Source organism: Astatotilapia calliptera, chromosome 20 (assembly GCF_900246225.1).
Source record: "Astatotilapia calliptera chromosome 20, fAstCal1.2, whole genome shotgun sequence".
Classification (NCBI taxonomy): domain Eukaryota; kingdom Metazoa; phylum Chordata; class Actinopteri; order Cichliformes; family Cichlidae; genus Astatotilapia; species Astatotilapia calliptera.
Window position 1 is genome coordinate 24,191,140 of NC_039321.1, and position 20,967 is coordinate 24,212,106.

Here is a 20,967-nt window from a genome sequence, read left to right on the forward strand (position 1 = left end):
TATTTTTCTCATTCTACCCCTTGCTTTCAATACTTATGTTAAAAAAAGACGATTAAATTGTGGACTGTAGCTTTCTTTTTTTTATATGGGAGTCGTTTTTTATTTAATATTAAACTATTTACAAAAAATACATGTACCTTGTGCTGATTTGTGTTCTGAATATTTGAATATGATATGTGTTTAAATATTCCTTCAGGTCGCACACACAGTCCTGCCCTCGTTATAGTGAGAAATCAGAATTTTTTGCTGAATTTTTTGGAAAGACTTTCTTAATGTCCTTTAAAAAATTCTAGAGATAGATAGATGTAACATAAACATAGAAAAAAATATATATATATATACATAAGCAACATACGTGACCACTCTAAAAGAAAACCCACAGTTCAATTTCAGTCTGTTTGCACAATACCAGAACCCTGCAAATAGCTCATATAGATGGTTCCTGTGTTTCTGCAGACAGCCCATATTTTATGATACTAAAACCCAACTCCATAGTAGTTGTATTTTCAGTGTTAATTACAGGTTTCTGACATTCAATGTGCTGTCTTGACATATTGCTGCATCACCCTGGCCTGTAATGCCACTTTAAGCTGAAGCCTAATCATCCCTTAATCAATAATCTCTCTTCCCCAAATGTTTCATATGGCTTTCCAAGCAGTACAGTCATTCCTTGGATGAGAGCCAACGACTATTTGTGATGTATATGATAACAAAGTTATTCCTCGATCCTCTGTTCAGATGTGACGCCTCACCTTGGGCCTTGGTGATGCTGAGGCTGTGGGTACCACTTTAAAGAGGCGGATGCAGACCACGCCCTTCCTCGGATTACAGATAGGAGGCGCTGTGGCGACCAAAGGAGGGCGATCAAGCAGCAGCTTTACCTCACTGCCCTTCCAGCAGCATCTCACCTTCAACCGGCCAGACGCACACCCACCGCCGCCCCTGCACGGGAAAGGACGAAACAACACAAAAGGAACCGACGAGCGAGAAACAAACAAGCAGGGGCAATCGATTCGCTTCAGAGCTCATTGTTTTAATGATGTAGGGGGTTGTTTTGCGCCTTGACATCCAATTTAGCTTGGCCGCCTCACTGCGACACGAAAACCCGTCCAGCTGCGCATAAATTTATTATCGTCTCTCTGAGGGTAAGAAACAGGCCGACCTATCCGCCATCCTCAGAGCCGCCTCGATATAAAAGGACCGGATCCTGCGCGCATCACTCAGAGCTTATTCAGACGCACAGATCAGGCCCAAGATCTAATCGCCTCCAGCGTCAGCAGCATCTTTCCTCTCAGCAGAAAGCAGCATCCTCCACCTTGAATCTGCGCAATGGCCGATGCCCCAGCGGAATGCAACATAAAAGTGCTGTGTCGCTTTCGTCCTCTAAATCAGTCGGAGATTTTACGTGGGGACCAGTTCCTACCCAAATTCCAAGGAGATGACACCGTCGTCGTCGGGGTGAGTAAAAAGAAGCCGCTTTGTTGTGCAGGAAGGCCCTCCATCAATAAATCATCAGCCCGGCCCATCTGTTTGGGTTGTAGATCAGCAGGAAAACACAATATTCAGGGGAGGAACGGGGACCCCCCTCCTTTTTTACCCTTAAATTGTCTTTTCACCTAGCATAACAAGTACACATGGCTTTTATGTAGCTAATATTGATTAAATGCGCACTCTGGCCTCCTACATCAGCTGACTGAGGACTGCACCGTGCAGCTTATGAATGACACACATCAGGCCCATCATCATGCTTACTTTAGTTTACCATCATTAAACATTTTATGGTACATTTATAAAGAGGCATAGATGGTTATATGACATGTTCCAAACTGTATATGACATACACATTTTAGTTATTTTCCTATATACCGGTAGTTATTTTCCTGCATGGGAGATATAAGAGCCCTTAATTGTTAAACTGTTACCTGTATATAAATGGGAAATAAATGTAAAGTATTGCCCAGAATCATCTTTGCTTTTCATTTTATTTATTGATTTAAAATGTTTCTATTCTTATTTTTTATCTTTTTTTTCTTTTGCTGTGCTGAAGTAGAAAACGTGGCCTGTTTATATGCAAAACACAAGACTGAATTAATTTCTGTTGTGTTTATTACTCAGCAGATGCTCGAAGCAGTAGATGTTTCAGCTTAGAAGACAGATGAAGGGTTGTTGGGTGGAACCAAACCTGAACAAGCCGCATATCTCTCATTTGCTGTTTTCAATTTTTTTTTATTGAGGTTAAACAAACAAAAAATATGTCCTAAAATTATTTTTTATATCCAACAATGTCATCTTATGCCTTGTGCCTGCAACAACACTGCTTGAATGTCTAATGAAAATTACATAGTTTAAAGAAACCACTGGAAACTAGAAAGTTAACTGTCTGCCATATTCAGTATACGAGACGCTGACTTCAAAGAAATATTTGTGCTTTTTCAATGTATTTATGTAGTTTTAGTATTTTAATTAAAGTACAAATGACGTATCTAATATGCAGAGGGAGGAATCATGTTGAAATCATGTCTACCAGTAATGGAAATATCTCATCCTGACCTTCCTCTCTCCCCTCAGCATGATGCAGTAGAGCCAGAAACTGATCCCTCTAATTGCCCATAGAGATGATCAATAATCATTCAGTGAGCTCAGGCATCTCTGACTGACCTGCTTTATCTCCTTTCTGGCTGCACCTTTTTTTGTGCCTCCCATTCTGGCTTTATCAACTATCTCATCCCGCTTTGGTGTTTTTCTCTCAGTCTTTTGTCGTTACTGTCTCAATGCTCATCTCCATTTGTCCTCCCATCTCCATTTTTATGCCTCTTTGTGTGCCTCCTTCATCCCTCCCAACCTCCCTCATCCCGGGACTGAATTGTCTCTCTGTTCAATCATGCTGGCGTGGGGGTGGTCTGCAGATGAGTCAATTTGTTAATGACATTTTCTACGGCTCATATTCTGGCAGCATCATTCTGCGTTGCTTTGTGGACTCTGCCTCAGATGGGATGGTGACATTCAGGGTTTTATTAGCCTGGTTTCTGCAGCCGTGCCTGTCTGGGCTGAGTCACTCGTCAGTGTCTCACACAGTGACTGTGGATTTTAGGAGGAACCGATCTATCATGAGGACAACATTTAAAAAATACAAAATACAGACTCAATTTTAGACTTGTATAAACAGGATATGAGCTTCATTTGGATGATTTTTGTCCCTTGTTTTTTTACATTGTGTCCAGCTACCTGTTCATCATTAGATTTTATGCTTGCATTTATTTAATACCTTTATAATAAGCCATAAGATATGCTCCTGTTTTCTGTTTCAGAGTGTGATGAATCTCTGTTACCGGGCAGCAAACTCTGAGCATTTATCACTTTCAGCAATTAAACTGGAATTATTAACTAGAGTTTTGTTCCATTTAGCAGGTCGATGCTGAGGCTGGAGGCGAAACAGCTAGCCTTGGTCTGTTCAAACATTAAACTGTCAACTGTAATCGTCAGCTGTTAAGAAATTTGCTGTATCCAACCAAGAATTAATTTAGTACTTAACCCACTTAGAAGTTTTCATATTTACATTTTAGTTTTCGTATGTAGTACAATATACAGCATGATGCTAGAAATGAAGCATTTCAGTACGCCCAGCCAGTAATATGAAGATGCTACATCAAGGATGAAATATGTCTCTGACTATTTTACATCCACCAAGAGGCATTTTTACACAATTGCATTTCAGACTCTGTTTCACCTTTGATTTACACACGTACACCTACAGGACCTGATCGGCCAATGGAAACCCACGAAGCTCCTGGCACACAGTTTTGTGCTGATATTAATGACTTAGTAACTGCTCCAAACCTCCAGAGTGTTAGAGACTTTTAAGCACTATGCACCTCAGCACTCGGTGACTCTGTTATCTAATTTGTACGTGAGTACTTTAGAACATTCCTTCACAGATGTGGCCCAGTTATAGTATGGATAATGTCATGGAAAAAGCAACTCTTATTAAAGTTTTGATGTTTTAATGCACCATCATTCTTCCTTAATGCTTGGTCGGGAACAAAGGATGCATTCATTTGAACCATTAGTTGTACTTCAGTAGGATTTTATGATCTGTTTGTTCTTGTTCCTTGTCTATGCAGGGAAAGTCCTATGCGTTTGATCGGGTGTTTCCAACCAACACCACCCAGGAGCAAGTCTACAACACCTGTGCCAAGCAGATCGTGAAAGGTATGGATGAGCTGCTAAATAAATTACAATTCTTCAAATTAGTGAACGCATGTTGCGTAACCTCATTTTCTTGTTTTTTCTTGCTTATAGATGTGCTGTGTGGATACAATGGCACTATCTTCGCATATGGACAAACCTCCTCCGGGAAGACTCACACTATGGAGGTAAATTTTCTTTTAATGTTCATTTTTTTTGAGCATTGGGCTATTATGCTGATTCTTTGTTACATACCCATTTTCCCTCTTATGGATGGTGATTTACCAGAGAATTTATGGAAATTTAAAGGCATTATTATAATGAAGGAAATATATCAAACTAGAATTTACTGTGTGGCTGTGTCTCACATGTAATTACATGCACAATTTCCTGTTGCAGGGCAAGCTGCACGACCCTCACCAGATGGGTATCATTCCTCGCATCGCCGAGGACATTTTCAATCACATCTTTGCCATGGATGAAAACCTTGAATTCCACATCAAGGTGTCACATTTGTTACATGCGTTGATGTCTTATCTTGTATTATGTTTATGTTTTTGTTTCACTGTGCTATGCTTTGTTTGGACATGCCTTCTTTTAATAAGTGATTTTCTGCAGGGTGAAAACCCTCTTCAAACAATAATTCACTTAAAGGTTTTTTTTTCCCATATGAGGAAACTTTTTTTTCTTCTCCAACAGGTTTCCTACTTTGAGATCTATATGGATAAAATCCGTGATCTCCTGGACGGTTAGTATTAGAATAAATAACTCACGTCAATTTATTTTGATTTACCACTGTGATTAACCAGTGCAGCATTTTTTGTTTGCTCTAAAAGATCCTCCAAAAAAGTCATTGATTTTCCTTTATTTACTTTTTAGTGACAAAGACCAACCTGTCTGTTCATGAGGATAAGAACAGGGTGCCATATGTGAAGGTAGGTGTCCTACCTGAATATCTGTTCATGGGCTGCATCAGGTAAATGATAATATGCTTGTCTCCTATTCCTCTCCTCTCCTGTCCTTAGGGATGCACTGAGCGCTTCGTTTCAAGCCCTGATGAAGTTATGGATGTGATTGATGAGGGCAAAAATAACCGCCACGTTGCTGTGACTAGTGAGTCTTTATCTTTGCGTTACAGATGAGTAGTACAGTCCTGACTGATGTTTTCCCCCCATAATTTTTATATATAATACTGTAACAAAAAGACAAATCTGAATGTTTACTCTGTAACGTTTCTGATTTCTTACTGCTCCGTACCAGAATACCAGTTCTAGTTTCTCACTGTTGCTAATATTAGCTCTCAGGACTTGTTAGTGATGCATGAGATGGCAGCTGAGTTCATGTGGCCTGTTAATGTGTTATGTAATCAGCATGTTATTGTGCATTATCACAAAAAGCCTCACTCATTTTCGCAGAAATGAGGTTCTGTTATATGCATTTCATAATGTGATGCAATTGTGAGAGATGAAGTGGTTTGTATGACAATAACAAATTGGGAAAGAAAAAATTTATTTTAATAAAGTCATAACAAGCATCAGGAGCTGCTGCACTTTGCTCCTCCTGTAAATTGAATTGGTTTTCTGCAGGATTGTAAGTATGTCTTAAATATTTAGCAGTATAGATTTTTACCGAGCAATATTACAATAATAAAGAAACCCTGCTGATAAATATCGCTCCAAAAAATCACAACTGTGTGTGTGTTTGTGTGTGTGTGTGTGTGTGTGTGTGTTTTGCTTTTCTGTGGGTTGTGTGCTGACTCAGAGCTGAACTCCACTGCAGACTAAAAAAAAAGAATGAGGTCAGATCTGCTTTGGGATTCTGTGTCAAACAAAAAACATCAGCACTGCTTCACACTTATAAATCTCAGCCTGCACAGATCTCCGCCATTCAGAGTTAATGCATTTCGTGCCTCAGTGTGTGTGTGTGTGTGTGTGTGTGTGTGTGTGTGTGTGTTAGTACACACAAAGTCTTTCTGTGAAATCTTTTGAAAATGGGCTTTTCTGCAAAGTGATTGAAATGGATTTTTAAGCTACCACCTACTGCAGATCGTCTGTAGTTCAGAAATAAAGCAGTACCTTTGTATGTTGATCCATTAGTTTGCTGTAAATGTGAAAAAATCTGGGAGACAGCGTGGACTAAAAAAGCAGCCATCTTGTCTTGTTAAAATGGAATACTTGAAGTTTAGAAGTGATCATTTCCAACTTTTCAGGAGAACATTTGCCAACATTTTTCCAATCTTAGTGCTTTTTTTTTTTTAAAACAGAGAATATCAGTTAAACCGATATTATAAAGTTAATTGAGCTGTACTCTGGTCAAAAACACTTTATCTAGTGATGTGGAAGAATACAAATTCGTTCACATTTTAATCTGCTGTTCTGTCTTTTTTTAACATTCCTCCTTCCTAGTGTGTGCCTTTAATTAACTGCAGTCAGCCTTCTTTTAAATAGTAATCTGATGATCTCAGCATGTAGGTAGTGTAGCAAGAATATGAAAATAGGTCAGAGTAAAAAGTCCCATTCATCATAAAATAAATTAAATATGCCATGTGATAAAACAAATGAAAAAAAGGGTAAAAAAAAAACAGACTTTCTATCATCTAACTGAAAAAATTCAGTTAAATGATAATTCCTGTAAAAACAGTAATATAAGAGGTCTGTGTATGCAGTTATCACAGATTGCAAACATGGTAAAATATTCCAGAAATCTAATTCACTCATTTTCAATGCTAATACAGAGGTAAGCATCTTGGGCCACTTTATAGAGCTCTGAGACGTCCAAAGCTTCTGGAAAGTCAATAAAGCTGAAGGCTGTTTGTTGGGGTGATAATGTAGCAAATGGACTTAAAAACCTCCATGAAAAAACAAATCAATAGTCTGATGCAGAACAAAAAGTTGTGCTGCCCTGCTCTATAAGCCTTTTCTCATCCTTTGTTTCAAAATGCAAAGTCTCTCCATTCAAACGGTTTAAATCATTTTAAGCTGCCAATATAAAAACAGGGAGTACATGTCAAAAAGCTAGTTTCTTGCTTTTTCCATAGTATCGACGGCTTCAGTCATCCATCCTTTGAGCTGATCTGTGAGCAGTCTCTTAGCAGACAGGCTAATAAAACACTGTCTGACCCGACACACACACTTTCCACTGACCTGCAGCTTGCGCTCTGTCAGAAGAGTTCCTCCACTCAAACAAAAAGTGACAAAAACTTCTTTTTTCCTCATTTTTTAAATCTTATCTATGTAGCATCCTCAAGCAGCTTAATAACAGCAGTACATAGTACAAGTTAAAATAGTGTGTGGACTTTCTATTGTTGTTTATTATTGGTTGTTTGAGGGAGAGATAATCAGCAAATTTCCTTATGAGGCACTTTAAATGAAAAGAATGTAGACATCAGTCATAGCAAAATATAGTGTGTCCACTAGTCTTAAAGGGTAAAAATGATCATTTATACCAATTTGTCCTGTAAAACAGCCTGGGTGGAAACAGCAGTGGACAGGACTTACTATAGCCTGTGATGCTGAGCACCACAGTGTTGTCTGCTTCCTGTCGATGGCTGCTGACTCACTGTGCTGCAGAACGGTGTGCTGATAACAGTTGGATGGGCCGACACTCAGCACTGCGCTGAGCTCATGCCCTCAGATATCATCTGCAGAGAAATCTGAACTCCGTCTGAGAGGCGAGAAGCTTTTAGATCAATGCTGTTTGATGCCTGTTCTCTGTGAAATGCTGATACCACTGTCCTGCAGTGATGGCTGGTCTGGTTGACAAAATGTGAAAGATTTAAGATCCACCCCTGAATTACTCTTTATTGATTGGTTATTTAAAAAATAAAGAGATGAGCCCTAGAGAATGAAATGCATTGAAGTGCCTGAAGCGAAGTCAGCCTGAGAAGACAATATACAAATTCAGTATACAGTATACAAAATTACCAGAACTTTTTTGCCCATTGTTTGTAAATTCGGGCTATATTAATTATCACCAACAAATTCTTGACTCAGCAGTCAGTGATGAGCTTGGGTTCTGGGTCATGCTTGGTTTTGACAAGGTAGTTTTTAAATAACTGTTCATTCTTAGTCCTGCAGTGTTACTGATGGGTTCCTTTGCGGTGACTTTAGTGGCACTCAGTTGTCTAAAATGGGGTTTATATCATAGTAGCCATCGTGTAAAACACAAAAGTATTATTCGTATTCGTATTAAAGTATTATGTCGTTGTTTGTGTAGACATGAATGAGCACAGCTCTCGTAGCCACAGCATCTTCCTGATCAACATCAAGCAGGAGCACGTGGAGACGGAGCAGAAGCTGTGTGGAAAACTGTACCTGGTGGATCTGGCTGGCAGTGAGAAGGTATGAAAGACTTGTAAATGCTTGTAATGACTATTGTGTGATTATTTTACATTATTCTTTGTTTACATTGCAGTTTTAGGTAATGAGTAAGCCTGTTTTTCCATCACATTCTCCGTTCTTTGATTTCATTCGCTCCCTGTTTTTCTTTAATCCAGGTCAGTAAGACCGGAGCTGCAGGTGCCGTCCTGGATGAGGCTAAAAACATCAACAAGTCTCTCTCGGCTCTCGGAAATGTCATCTCTGCCTTGGCTGAGGGCACGGTGAGCTACTTTCACTCTTTCCACTATCTCCATGGGACGGTGTGCCTCAAAAATAACAGTTTGTGATTTACAGTAAAGGATTTGTATTTTTAAGCTGGGCTCCTGCTCCTTTGACTTCGATGTTAAACTTTTTTAGGAACATAGAAGAACGATTTATATTTAAGGAGTAAATTAAACTGAAATTTAAATACAGAGAAGAATAATTAGGTTTTCCACCAGTGAACCTTATTTTTATTCTAGAATTTAGTGACTTTAAATAAACTGAAACATGTGTAATTCACTCTCTACATTATAAAGTGTTTTGTTTACCTCATTTCTAACACACATGGACACCAACTGTCTGCCTGTTGACCTGCTCAGTACCCACACTCATGATTTTTCTCTTTCATTCCTGCCAGCTCACCAGATTTGGCCATGAAATGCCAAAACTATGCCTGCTAATTTTCAGAGTAGTTGGATATGGCACAACCAATCTGGCACGTTAAAAAGCAGTTCCAGTCCTGGTTAAGAATCCAAAAGCTGAGGGGCAATGTTTGCTGAATTTATGCTGATGAATTTTTGCACGATTAAAATTAAATCAAGAAACAAAAGTAAATGAAGCAGTGTTCTGGCAGTTCCTTTGCTTTATGTTGCTCGGTTTTCTCTTGATCTTTTTCTCTTTTCTTCTAATCACCCTTTCTCATCATCCCTACTCTGTCCTGTAGAAAACTCACGTGCCGTACCGTGACAGCAAAATGACCCGCATCCTGCAGGACTCCCTCGGCGGTAACTGTCGCACCACCATGTTCATCTGCTGCTCTCCCTCCAGCTACAACGATACTGAGACCAAGTCAACTCTGATGTTTGGACAACGGTAGATGCCTCTGTGGATTTAAATCACACGTCATGTTAGATGTTTATTTCTAAACCACTAAAATGTGTTTTGCTTCTTCACATGCAGACATATTTTTTAGCATGAAGTAGTGTAGTTATACAACATTAACCCTTCAAAAGCAGCGCTGGAAAACATGATTTCAGCAACATGTTTTTATCTTAACCTACTTGATATGATATTCATGCTTGACTTCAAATGTAGATTTACACATGATAGTTAAATAGTCCAATCTCAGGTTCAGCAAGGAGTAGAGGGACAGATAAAATAACAGGTAAATATGATGATTTAACTCCTAAAATAGCAGGTAAACTATGTGTTTATACTGTGTTTATGTGTTGTCACATTTTTCAGCAGGGAAGATTATCCTTTAAAATCAGGGCAACAAACTATTTTGAGCATGACCTAAAAAAACAATACAGTCTCAGATACCTACTGATGTGGCTCTTGTACATTTGTTTTTATTCCACAAAGCCAAGGAAGGATCTGAAGACCAAATTATTACCTGATATTTTAAAAAAATGTGAAGCATTATTTGCTTTTTGTGACTGTTAAGTTTCATGTTACCTTGGGGTCATATTACAACGGTAAAGCTGAGTTTTTGGACAGTTTTTGGACTCAGTAGGACTGTTGAACATAACATAATCAGCCCTTTCTTTCTCACAGTGCCAAGACCATCAGGAACACCGCCTCAATCAACCTGGAGCTGACAGCAGAGCAGTGGAAGAGGAAATATGAGAAGGAGAAGGAGAAGAACAAGACCCTGAAGGAGACCATTCAGAAGCTCGAGTCGGAGCTCAACCGCTGGAGAAACGGTTAGAACAAATATAGGTGTTGGTGGGTCACGGGTGGGGTGTGGGGGTGTGTGTGTGGGGTGGGGACTTCAAGGCTGCGTACCTCCAACTCTTCTGTGCTGACATTACAAACTAAAGTGCAACATTGTAATGTGTCTTCTTTGTTCACTTTTTCCTACCATTTAGGAGAAGATGTGCCCGAGACTGAGAGGACTACATCGGAAATAGTGACCCGTATCGAGTCTGTGGAGGAGCGTCCCATTTTGGACAATGACACCTCCTCCATTGTGGTTCGCATTTCTGAGGAGGAGCGGCAGAAGTATGAGGAGGAGATACGCAAGCTGTATAAGCAGCTGGATGATAAGGTTCTTGCATACATTCCTCACACAGTGCCTTCATTCTGTTGCTTGTTGTTACTACCTGCATGGTAAAAACAATGGTGTACATTTTATAATTGAAACAAAATGTTTTCGGGGTCCTGTTCACTTCCATTTAATGTTTAATTATTGATTTATATATTGGAGACATCCAAGTGACAGAGTATGGACTTTTTGTGTTTATGATACCATCATGTGTGTGCAGGATGATGAGATCAACCTTCAGTGCCAGCTGGTGGAGAAACTGAAGCAGCAGATGCTGGACCAGGATGAGGTGAGATCACACAAACTCAGTCACACAAACATATCCACACTGTATGAGTGCGCATGCTGTGAGTGTGAGGATACTTGTTAATTCTAAAATTTAAGCTTTAAGCAGCTTGTTTTCTTTCTAAGATCTTACCTTAATGCCCACATTTGCCTCTATCTTCCTTGTTATCTCCCATTCTTTTTATTACCTCCCATTCTTCAGCTTCTGGCCTCATCCAGGGGTGATGGGGACAAAGTCCAGGCTGAACTCGGCAGGCTGCAGGTGGAGAGCGACTGCGCCAAGGCTGAGGTGAAGGAGGTGCTGCAAGCTCTGGAGGAACTAGCCATCAACTATGACCAGAAGAGCCAGGAAGTGGAGGAGAAGGGGCTGCAAAACCAGCTGCTGGCTGAGCAACTGTCCCAGAAAATGGTAAATGTTTGGAGTGCGACAGATTTACTGAGACAAACAGAACGGTGTCTGAATTCAGAGACAGGAGGTGGACCAGAAGGATCCGCTTGCTTCCTCATTGCACTGCAGAGACAAGCACCTGTTGTAGCAGCACTGTGAGGGGAAAACACTGCAGTTGTATAGGAGTCAAAAATGGTTTGATTTCTAAATCTAAAAGATTTTGAACAGTGAAATAATTTTTGTAATTATTCTCTGTACATCACCATAGTAGATGTAAAATTAAATAACCTAGTTGGCACTAAAGTGCAGACTTTCAACTTCAATGCCAAGAGTTTAAAAAAACTAACAGTACCCCCTTTTCAAAGCCTAGTCCCTCATTATTCACTTTTCTGATTAAATATATGGCGCTGATTCCAAGTGTTGAATTACATTTTATAGCTTTTCACTGGAACTCTCAATACGAGGTCCCGAGAGCTTTTAGTGCAAGTAAAGAAGGCCATAATTAGGCTGAAAACCCATGAAATTAACCATCAGTTAAAGTATGAAGGAGAGAAACAAACTTGTGATTCAGGCCACATCATATTCTCTCTGAGGCCAATGCTATGACTGCCAGTGGAACCAGGTCGCTAGTGTTTATTGATCATGTGACTGCTGATATCTGTAGCAGAATGAATCCAAAAATCTACAGGCCTATACTCTCTGGTGATTGGACAGCCTTTCACAATACAAATGGATAATGACCCGAAGCAGCAGCTGAAGGTGAAGCTGCAGTAAAGACCTGACAGAGCATCTCAAGGAAGGAAACACAGCATTTGGTGATTGGCTGGAAATGATTTTCATCCAATTATTAAAAACAATGCTTTGGTTTAAAATGATTTTAGTTTGTCCAATTACTTCTGAGCCTCTGAAAGTGGGGGACTGGATAAAAATGGCTGTAATTCCTAAAAAGTAAACGCAATGCTTTTGTTGAACTAGGTAAATTTAAGCTGAAAGCCTGCACTTCAATCACATCCTGATCATAATAACATTGAGTCATTATCCAAGTATTTATGGACCTTAATATATCTCACACTAAACGGTAGGCGGCACCACAGCAATACGATAAGTTTAGAGCTCTGTGGTCTTGAGTATGACTCATTAGTATTCCTCTCCTACAGTAAATCTTAATCTTAATCTTGACTTTCTCCCAAAGTTTTTCAGCCAGTCTGCTGATTTTTCATTTGTGTATTTTTAATGAAGGTCCAGATGCAATTAAAAGGCTTTAGTTCTCCTTAGGTGCTCACCTTCTTTTATTTTACAGGCCAGTCTGATGGAGCTGGAGGCAGAGCTGTCTCGTATGCAGGAGGTGAGCGGTCAGCAGCGCAAACGCATAGCTGAGGTCCTCAACGGGCTGATGAGGGACCTCAGCGAGTTCAGCTCCATCGTGGGTAATGGGGAGATAAAGCTGGTGAGCACGATCACAGAGGTTTCATTTAGAGTATCAAGCACCGATGGAGAAATTCTTGTTAACAAAAAAATATTGCTTTCATTTTCACTCTTAGCCAGTGGAGATCAGTGGTGCAATCGAGGAGGAGTTCACTGTGGCCCGCCTCTACATCAGCAAGATCAAGTCGGAGGTGAAGAGCATGGTGAAGCGTTGCCGTCAGCTGGAGAACATGCAGCTGGAGTGCCACCGCAAGATGGAAGAGACTGGAAGGGAGCTTTCCTCCTGCCAGCTCCTTATCTCTCAGGTAAGAGATAGGCTATGATGAGGCATCACAAAATAGAATGAAATTGATGATTTATGAGAACATATGTGGGCGTGAGATAAAAAGAAACAGACAGAATGTAGAAAATAATATATCTAAGATATCTGTTCTTGTTAGCAGAGATTGAGTTATTATGTCTCTGATGTCCTGGGGTGGGGCGACACTTGTCTTTTTACAGCATGAGGCAAAGATCCGCTCTCTGACAGAGTACATGCAGAGTGTGGAGCAGAAGAAGAGACAGCTGGAGGAGAGCCACGACTCCCTGAGCGAGGAGCTGGCCAAGCTGCAAGACCAGGGTAACACAGAAACACACACACAGAAAATCATGGTGTAAAAATATTAATATGTGACTAAAACCTTTGCTGAAATTGCTCATACTGGTTGAATTTGTTATTTTATGCTTCTATAAGATAACTCCCTGCTTGAGGAGAAGGATGGAGAGAAGGGTGAGACTGAGGATGGAAATGTGAAGGTAAGAAGCCTCCTTAGAAAAGAATTTAATGCAGAGCAGTGAGTACATTTCTGACATTGGGTCCAGTACACATTCAAAGTATTATTCCAGTCTGACCTGGTATTTTGGGACTTTTAGTGGGATCTATTATGGTGACCGCGCTCACTGTGCTTAACAGAGACTTTTTGCTCATTTTCAGTTTTTAATGCAAAGGTGATTGAAGTAAATATTGCACTCTCAGAACAGATGTGTTACTTTTTGTCCTTAATCATCAGCATATCTAGTTAAGGGCAATGATGTCCCAATTGAAGACAGCAGCACAATAATGACAATATAACACATGTTGTTTGTCAGTGGTCTCATTTCCTTCTTTCTTTCTTTCTTTCTTTCTTTCTTTCTTTCTTTCTTTCTTTCTTTCTTTCTTTCTTTCTTTCTTTCTTTCTTTCTTTCTTTCTTTCTTTCTTTCTTTCTTTCTTTCTTTCTTTCTTTCTTTCTTTCTTTCTTTCTGTCTTTTATTTAAACCATATTTAGGGCACAGTTTAACACAACATGTGTGAATGACACAAACAGTGTGTGCAGGATTTTAACACATTCTTTTTGAAAGTGTGAGATTTTATAGGTCAGCATCTTTAAAGAGGCGCTCTTCCTTTTTTGTTTTTCCTTTTCCAGAAAGCTCCTCGTCATCAGGGAGAGTCCCACCGTGGTCTCCACCACAAGCAGCTGGCCCGCCTGCGGGATGAGATCAATGAGAAGCAGAGGATTATTGATGATCTCAATGAGTCTGTAGTCCTCTTTATTTGTTTTACATACATGTTTTTTATTTCTTATTCCTTACATGCTAACACTGTTAAAGATGACAGTTAAAACAATTCAGTTTGGTGTGTATTGATGAAGTATTTTAATGCTGTTTCCTGTTTGTCTTGCTGTCTCTGAACATGTGTTTTTTTTTCTTGTTTGTGTTTTTATACCTCATGCATGCAGTCGTAACTCCAAACTGGAACTGGAGCTGGCTCAGATCCGCGCTGACTTCGAACGCCTGAAGAGCCAGGACAGTACCAAGAGCGAACGCCTGGAGGAGCTCTCGTAAGTGTTCAGGGGTCATTTTGTTCTCAGATTCCTATAAAGTGCACTCAAAACAATACATCAATATGATTTGTTATGATAAAGATAAGACTTATTCTTATCTTTAATGATGCTTCTGCTTTTTCTGTCAGATTCCTGCACGAGCGCCATGAGCAGACCAAACAGGACTTGAAGGGTCTGGAGGAGACTGTCGTGAGTAAAACAGACTATCACTACCTCTCTGCTTCATATTTCACATCATCCACAGATGTCTACCTATCTAACCTCCTCTCCATCTGTCTGTCATCCAGGCCCGCGAACTCCAGACCCTCCACAACCTGCGCAAGCTGTTCGTTCAAGACCTCACGTCGCGAGTTAAAAAAGTAAGGCATCGAGTAATAAATGAAAGGAATTCTTTTTTTAAAAACACGCTAAGAGGGTTTTAAGAGGTCTGTGACCTTAATATTGCCTGCTGAACCTGAGTAGGAAAAACAATAGCATCCTTAATCCCTCTAATCCCCTTCAATATTTGATATGTTGCATGAAGAAATGTCCTTTCTGGGTAAAACTAGACACAAGCATTTAGTCAAACAATCAATATTGGGTGTCGCCATACGGAATGAACTGTTCATGTTTTTGGTCAGATCATGTAAATTTTCCGACTAAAGTTTGTACTGATTAAAAAAAATTCTTAAGCTTTTAAAAAAGCAGAACAGCTGGGACAAAAGGCCTGCAGAGAGCTGAGATCAGACAGCTTCAAACCCAATTTTAAGCTCTTCTTTTAGCAGTAGATTAACTAAAATTTAAATGAAAAACTTCTGTCAGCCTGCCTTAACCCCTGCAGGTATTACAGCCATTTGGGACAAAATAAAATCTCACCCTTTGCCTCCATTTTTTGTTTTCCTCTGCAGAGTTCCGAAATGGAACCTGATGATAGCGGGGGGTCTTGCACCCAGAAGCAGAAGATTTCCTTTCTTGAGAATAACTTGGACCAGCTTACAAAGGTTCACAAACAGGTGAATGACCCAGAAATGAGAGCAGTTACAAGTTTTACTGATGCAAACCTGCGCTGCAGACGGGCTTGGATTAGATCTCAGTTGCGGTTGTGGTGGTTTGATTCTTAGCCACAAAGCAGTTTTGGAAGATAATTAAAATCCTGCACAAGCTGCACATTCTTGTACAGAAACTTAATGCATATAGCATAGAATGCGATTTTGAATACACAGAACTGTGTTATGTCCAAAAGGCACAGTTTGTGAATGAATTAATCAGACTGAAAATTCTCTCCAGCTGGTTCGTGACAATGCAGATCTGCGCTGTGAGCTTCCAAAGCTGGAGAAACGTCTTCGGTCTACTGCTGAGAGAGTTAAGGCCCTGGAGACTGCACTGAGGGATGCCAAAGAGGGCGCCATGATGGACCGCCGTCGCTACCAGCAGGAGGTTGACCGCATCAAAGATGCAATGAGGGCAAAGAATGCCATGAGGCGTCCCCATGCAGCACAGATCGGTACTGCACTTCTTGATGCTTAATTCTGCAGCCCAGTGACCCAGTTTCCTTGCAGCTGTACCCTGTCTTACATCGTTTTTTCATCCCGACAGCTAAGCCAGTGAGACCAAAACAGCTGACCGTTTGCTCTCCCACCAACCCGTTCTACGCCTACATCCGTGCTACTGAACACGCCAACACCTACAGCAATGCCCTCTTCCAGAGTAACGTGACACCACAGCAGTCCACCAGTGTCAGCTGCAATCCCAACTCTGTCCAGAACAACACGTGGGTTTAAATCAGTTTTCTTCATCTTTTCCAGGCAGATAGTAGATAGTAAACACACATTATTATGATTGATTTTTAAGGTCACTGAGAATCTGCATTGATCTTAAAAATGAAGCATCCTGTTTTGTTCAAGTTTGCTGCTGAATGTGTGGCCAAATGTATAATTGTGCATCTCTATGGTTTCTTCTGTGGGGTTTTCCACAGAGTTTCCACAGCACTGGGCTACAGAGCAGGAAGATATAATGGGGACATACTGGAATCCTACCCACTCAACATTGACAACGGTAAGTACAATCTAAATGTGTGTGTGTGTGTGTGTGTTTGCCTGCACCTACTATGGCACTTCTGGTAGTTGTGCTTTAACACAATACAAATATTGTCAGCAGCTCAGTTTTTCTTATTTTTTATGCTACTGCAAACAAACTGATAAAACTATGTCTTGTTTCCAACAGGTAACAGCATCAGTGAAGGCAGAGACATTAATGATAACAGGTGAGGACATCAGTCGCAGTTTCTCTTGTTAGTTTGGCTGCTTTACTTATTTTTATTTAATTGTGTGTGCAGTTTGAGTGCAATCCATTTTCTTAACCTCTTATCGAGTACAGGATGGCTACTGTGCATCCCAGCTTTACACTGGGCCAGAATCACAAATTAACTTAATGTGGATTTTTGTGGATTGTTGGATGAACCAGTTGGAGTGATAAATGGTACATAAGGATGATATATATTTGGTTATGCAGTGTTGTTTTTGTGTATCTGCGTTAACAGGAGTGAAGTTCACTGTGGCAGCGAGGTGGATGATTCAAACAGGCACTACATGATTCAGCAGGAGACTGCTGCAAGTTAATACCTTGGTAACTAACAAAGTCTACTGAGTCATAAACACAATTTTCTGCAGACACTCGCTGACACTTCATTCTCAAATCCCCTACCTTAACAGTCATAACTCAAAGCCTCATCAGTATACTGTATTTTTGAGGGATTATGATAAAATAATCCTAGAAAAAGGAGGAAATGTCAGCATATGGCCTCCTTGCTACAACTGCACGTGCTTCCTAACTAGTCCACCACTGTAGATAGGGTAAAACCTGAGTATCATAGCTGAGAAAATCAGTCTACAAGTTTATTTTACTGTTTGTATAATAGGTTGCAGATGCACAATAGATGATAATCATATTGATCTAATGTGTTCAAACAAACACAACAAATGTGCTTTAATGGCAAAAATTCCTAAAAGTTAGTTCCTAATCATCAGTAGAGCTTTGAATTGACTTCTGTTTCTCTGAACTCTAACTTCCTGTTACTGTCTCTTTGCAGAAGATGACCAAACACTGTACCCGTCCACCGGACCCTCCCCCTCCCATTTGCATGCAGCCTGGCCCCCTCAACCCTGCACTGCATCACCGATAATGATGACAACCAAGATCTGTAGCCCTGTAGTCTTCTAATTAGTTGAAGCCCTTTCCTGCTCCAATGGTGAACACTTGCCCTCAGGTTTGGGGTCCGGTCCTTTTCAGTTCAATCAGGATTAAATCCGATATTTTTAATCAAGGAACGCCCCCAGGCAATCAATTTTTCAACACATGCCACTGATGCTGATCACCTCTCGGGGTGGTTGAACTGAAACGGGGCTGACCCCATATCTGATCAGTTAGTACACACATGTTGTAAATAATAGTGCCGTATACTCCAGTAGAGGTTTTTGACCAGCAACTGTTTGTGTGAATGCACAGCCTTCCCCACTCCCTGCACACATCTTCTTAAGGGCATCATATGGATGACATACTGTAGGCAGACATGACCTTTTTCTCTGTCATAAATAAGAGTATAGTATGCAACACCAGCTTGTAACAGAAGACTCACACACTGCGTGCATGTCACTTAGCGGGTTAGCTTTCCAATCTTTGCCTGTGTCATGAGTCCATTCGGGGAGCTGGTATGCTGCGAGTCAAGTCTGATCGACTTCGACAGATGTCAGAAAGAGAGAGCGGGTTTCCATTAATCCTGATTGTGGTTTCAGAGCTTTAGGTTATCTTTTGATAACAAAATCTGAGTCCAAGACGTTTTTTTGATGTTGTCATTGTGTTTTAAACACATTATATTGCAAAAATGATACCTGGATCCTTTCTTTTAAGGTAAGAGATGAGTAGAGAAAAAATACGTGAGGGGAAACCCAGCTCAATCAAACCGTCTGTAGTGAGAAATCCTTTTGTAAATGCTTGGATACAATGAGGTTGGAGTCTTTTGATGCACTTTTTCATTCTGGATAATGATGCCCACGTTCCATTTAATGTGGCCCCTTCCCCACGTCAAACTTTATGAGTCTTCTAACCAAGCCTTAATATGAATTGACTTCTCATGATCAAACTCACACACATTCTCTGCAAACATTTGTAACTACTACCTCTAGAGCTGCTTATTATATAAACTTATAACTTTATGATAAGATATCATCCTTGCAAATGCAGAATGAGGACGGATCTTAGAGTTTCTACAGAAAGTTGCAACTTTAGAAAACCCCACCTGTAAGTAGATTGAAATGTCTGATCAGAGCTGTCGTTATCTCTTCCATTCATGCCCATTTTCTGTCTCCATCTTGTCACAGGATCAGAGCTGGGCTAAAATAGGGGCTCGCAAAAATCATTTAGATTAAGATGCTGTTTACATCTTCTAATTTAAAGTTCTACAGGCCTTGTTTGAATTCGGATCTCTAAACGTGATGTGAAAACATATCAACATTTGGCAAATCCATGGATTCTATTTAGTGGTTCATTTTTGTTTCAAAAATCCAGCGGTTGGGGAGGTTTTGCAGGTGAGTCTCCAGCTGAGCAGCCACCAGTCTGGAGCACTTTGACAGGTTGTGCTGTTAGTCTTCTGTGAGAAATCCTGACCAGCCAATCAGGATGGAAGAAAGCAGCGTTGCTTTGGCGTGTAACGGACAAGTGGATGTTTTTGCATGAAGGTGAATCGCTGAATAAAACCAGTAAAAACTGAAAATGTTAGTTTGATTTTATGCTTTTAGCAGAATAAAAGGGATTAAAGTGAATCTGGTGTCTTTACAGGGTAATTAATCCTACATTTTATTTTAATTTATTTATGTTTTGTTTTTTTGTTTTTTTTTAATATAACCAGATTTATTCCCAATGTAAAATATCCAAGCAGGAGTGTTCTCATTTATGCGATCCCTAATCTTTCTCATGTTTGTGATCATTCGTGACAGCACCACTCAGCCTGATGCTTTTACCGGCATTAACAACATCTCAGGGCTTCACATTCCCAATCATAGCTACCGTGGTCCAGCCCCATTGTCTTCCTCCTAACCCTAGACTTAAAACTATATGACTGCTGATAAACAATCAGATCCGTTTGTCCTAGTGAAAGCTAAGCAAAGGAAGGGGATTAAAAGATAAATCTTACTCTAACATAACAGAATTGTACATACAACATCTCTTTTCTCACACATTACATTCAAAATGTAATAATCTCCTGGTCAGACCCTACTGTGGACCCTCTATTGGACATCATGTTTTAAGTGTAATAAATCAGAATTTAGAGGGGAGTGTGTACTATATTGTTACCTGTTATCTGATTTGAACATATCTAAATACATGTGCTATATATTGTTAATCCTGTAAGTACAATAGCGTGCAGATGACATAGTAAGATGCAAAAGAAATGCGCACGCTCTTTGTTCAGACAAATGTTTGTTTTATTTATTTCTGTATGCCTATAGTGTAGCGTCAACATGAATATGTGAAGAATCACCGGGCAAACATCTCTGTATATATCGACTCATCACTATGCTATATTGTATGTGTTGTAGTAAAAAGTTCAATAAACTTGTAGAAAGGAGTGTGTCGGAGCGAGTCATTTGGGTTTGGGAAGCGTGTGAGGCAGTCCCACACTGACAGACGAAAATGGCGCCACCTAGTGGATGGAAACGGATCTTTAAAGGGGAATGAAAAGCAACTTGTTTTTTCACTGTTCTGTGTGAAAACTGAGATGGGTTGATGTGACTTTGAGTTGTTTCTGACCTGAAGAGGAAATGAAGTCACTGTGGAAGGATCCTCTGCCAAAAACAATGATATGAAAATGACGTTTGGAAGTTGGAAAAAAGTGGAGAAGCACTGATATCCTCTAACACCAAAACCATGCTCAGTGGAGTCATGGTAAAGTCAGTATAGATCAATTCGCTAACGACTGTATTGTCGTTTAGATGATATTCTCCGTATGAACCCGGCTTCACACACATTTGTCAAATTCTGTTCAAGTGATGGAAGCTCACTGTGCAGAGAAACTTCCTTTGTGGACTCCTATAATAAGCTGCTGTTCATCTTTCCCACGAGAAAGGAAGCAGTGATGTAAACAGCAGTGGCATGTGAAGCATCTTCAGACTGTACTGCGGGGTGCGTGAGAGAGAGAGAGAGAGAGAGAGAGAGAGAGAGAG

General features: G+C 40.2%; 1 protein-coding gene across 1 annotated transcript; it reads left to right on the plus strand.

Moving 5' to 3' along the window:
• The first annotated feature begins 819 nt into the window (after positions 1-819).
• On the plus strand, positions 820-20,372 carry kif5aa (kinesin family member 5A, a). The gene is made up of 29 exons (XM_026154081.1): positions 820-1,458; positions 4,122-4,209; positions 4,300-4,373; positions 4,585-4,689; positions 4,885-4,933; positions 5,065-5,120; positions 5,211-5,298; positions 8,401-8,525; positions 8,681-8,785; positions 9,490-9,638; positions 10,323-10,471; positions 10,637-10,815; positions 11,033-11,101; positions 11,300-11,506; positions 12,786-12,932; positions 13,027-13,215; positions 13,412-13,529; positions 13,644-13,705; positions 14,354-14,463; positions 14,666-14,767; positions 14,899-14,959; positions 15,058-15,129; positions 15,658-15,762; positions 16,037-16,253; positions 16,346-16,520; positions 16,725-16,804; positions 16,973-17,012; positions 17,289-17,374; positions 17,838-20,372. The coding sequence occupies exons 1-28, from the start codon at positions 1,330-1,332 to the stop codon at positions 17,365-17,367; spliced, it is 3,129 nt and encodes a 1,042-aa protein (XP_026009866.1). The 5' UTR covers positions 820-1,329; the 3' UTR covers positions 17,368-17,374; positions 17,838-20,372.
• The last annotated feature ends 595 nt before the right edge of the window (positions 20,373-20,967 follow it).

Bases quoted from the DNA above. Each gene is read 5' to 3' on its own strand.
- kif5aa (XM_026154081.1), top strand. From the start codon at position 1,330: ATGGCCGATGCCCCAGCGGAATGCAACATAAAAGTGCTGTGTCGCTTT. The intron at 8,786-9,489 runs GTGAGCTACTTT...TCTGTCCTGTAG, and splicing joins CTGCCTTGGCTGAGGGCACG to AAAACTCACGTGCCGTACCG. The intron at 14,768-14,898 runs GTAAGTGTTCAG...TTTTTCTGTCAG, and splicing joins GAACGCCTGGAGGAGCTCTC to ATTCCTGCACGAGCGCCATG.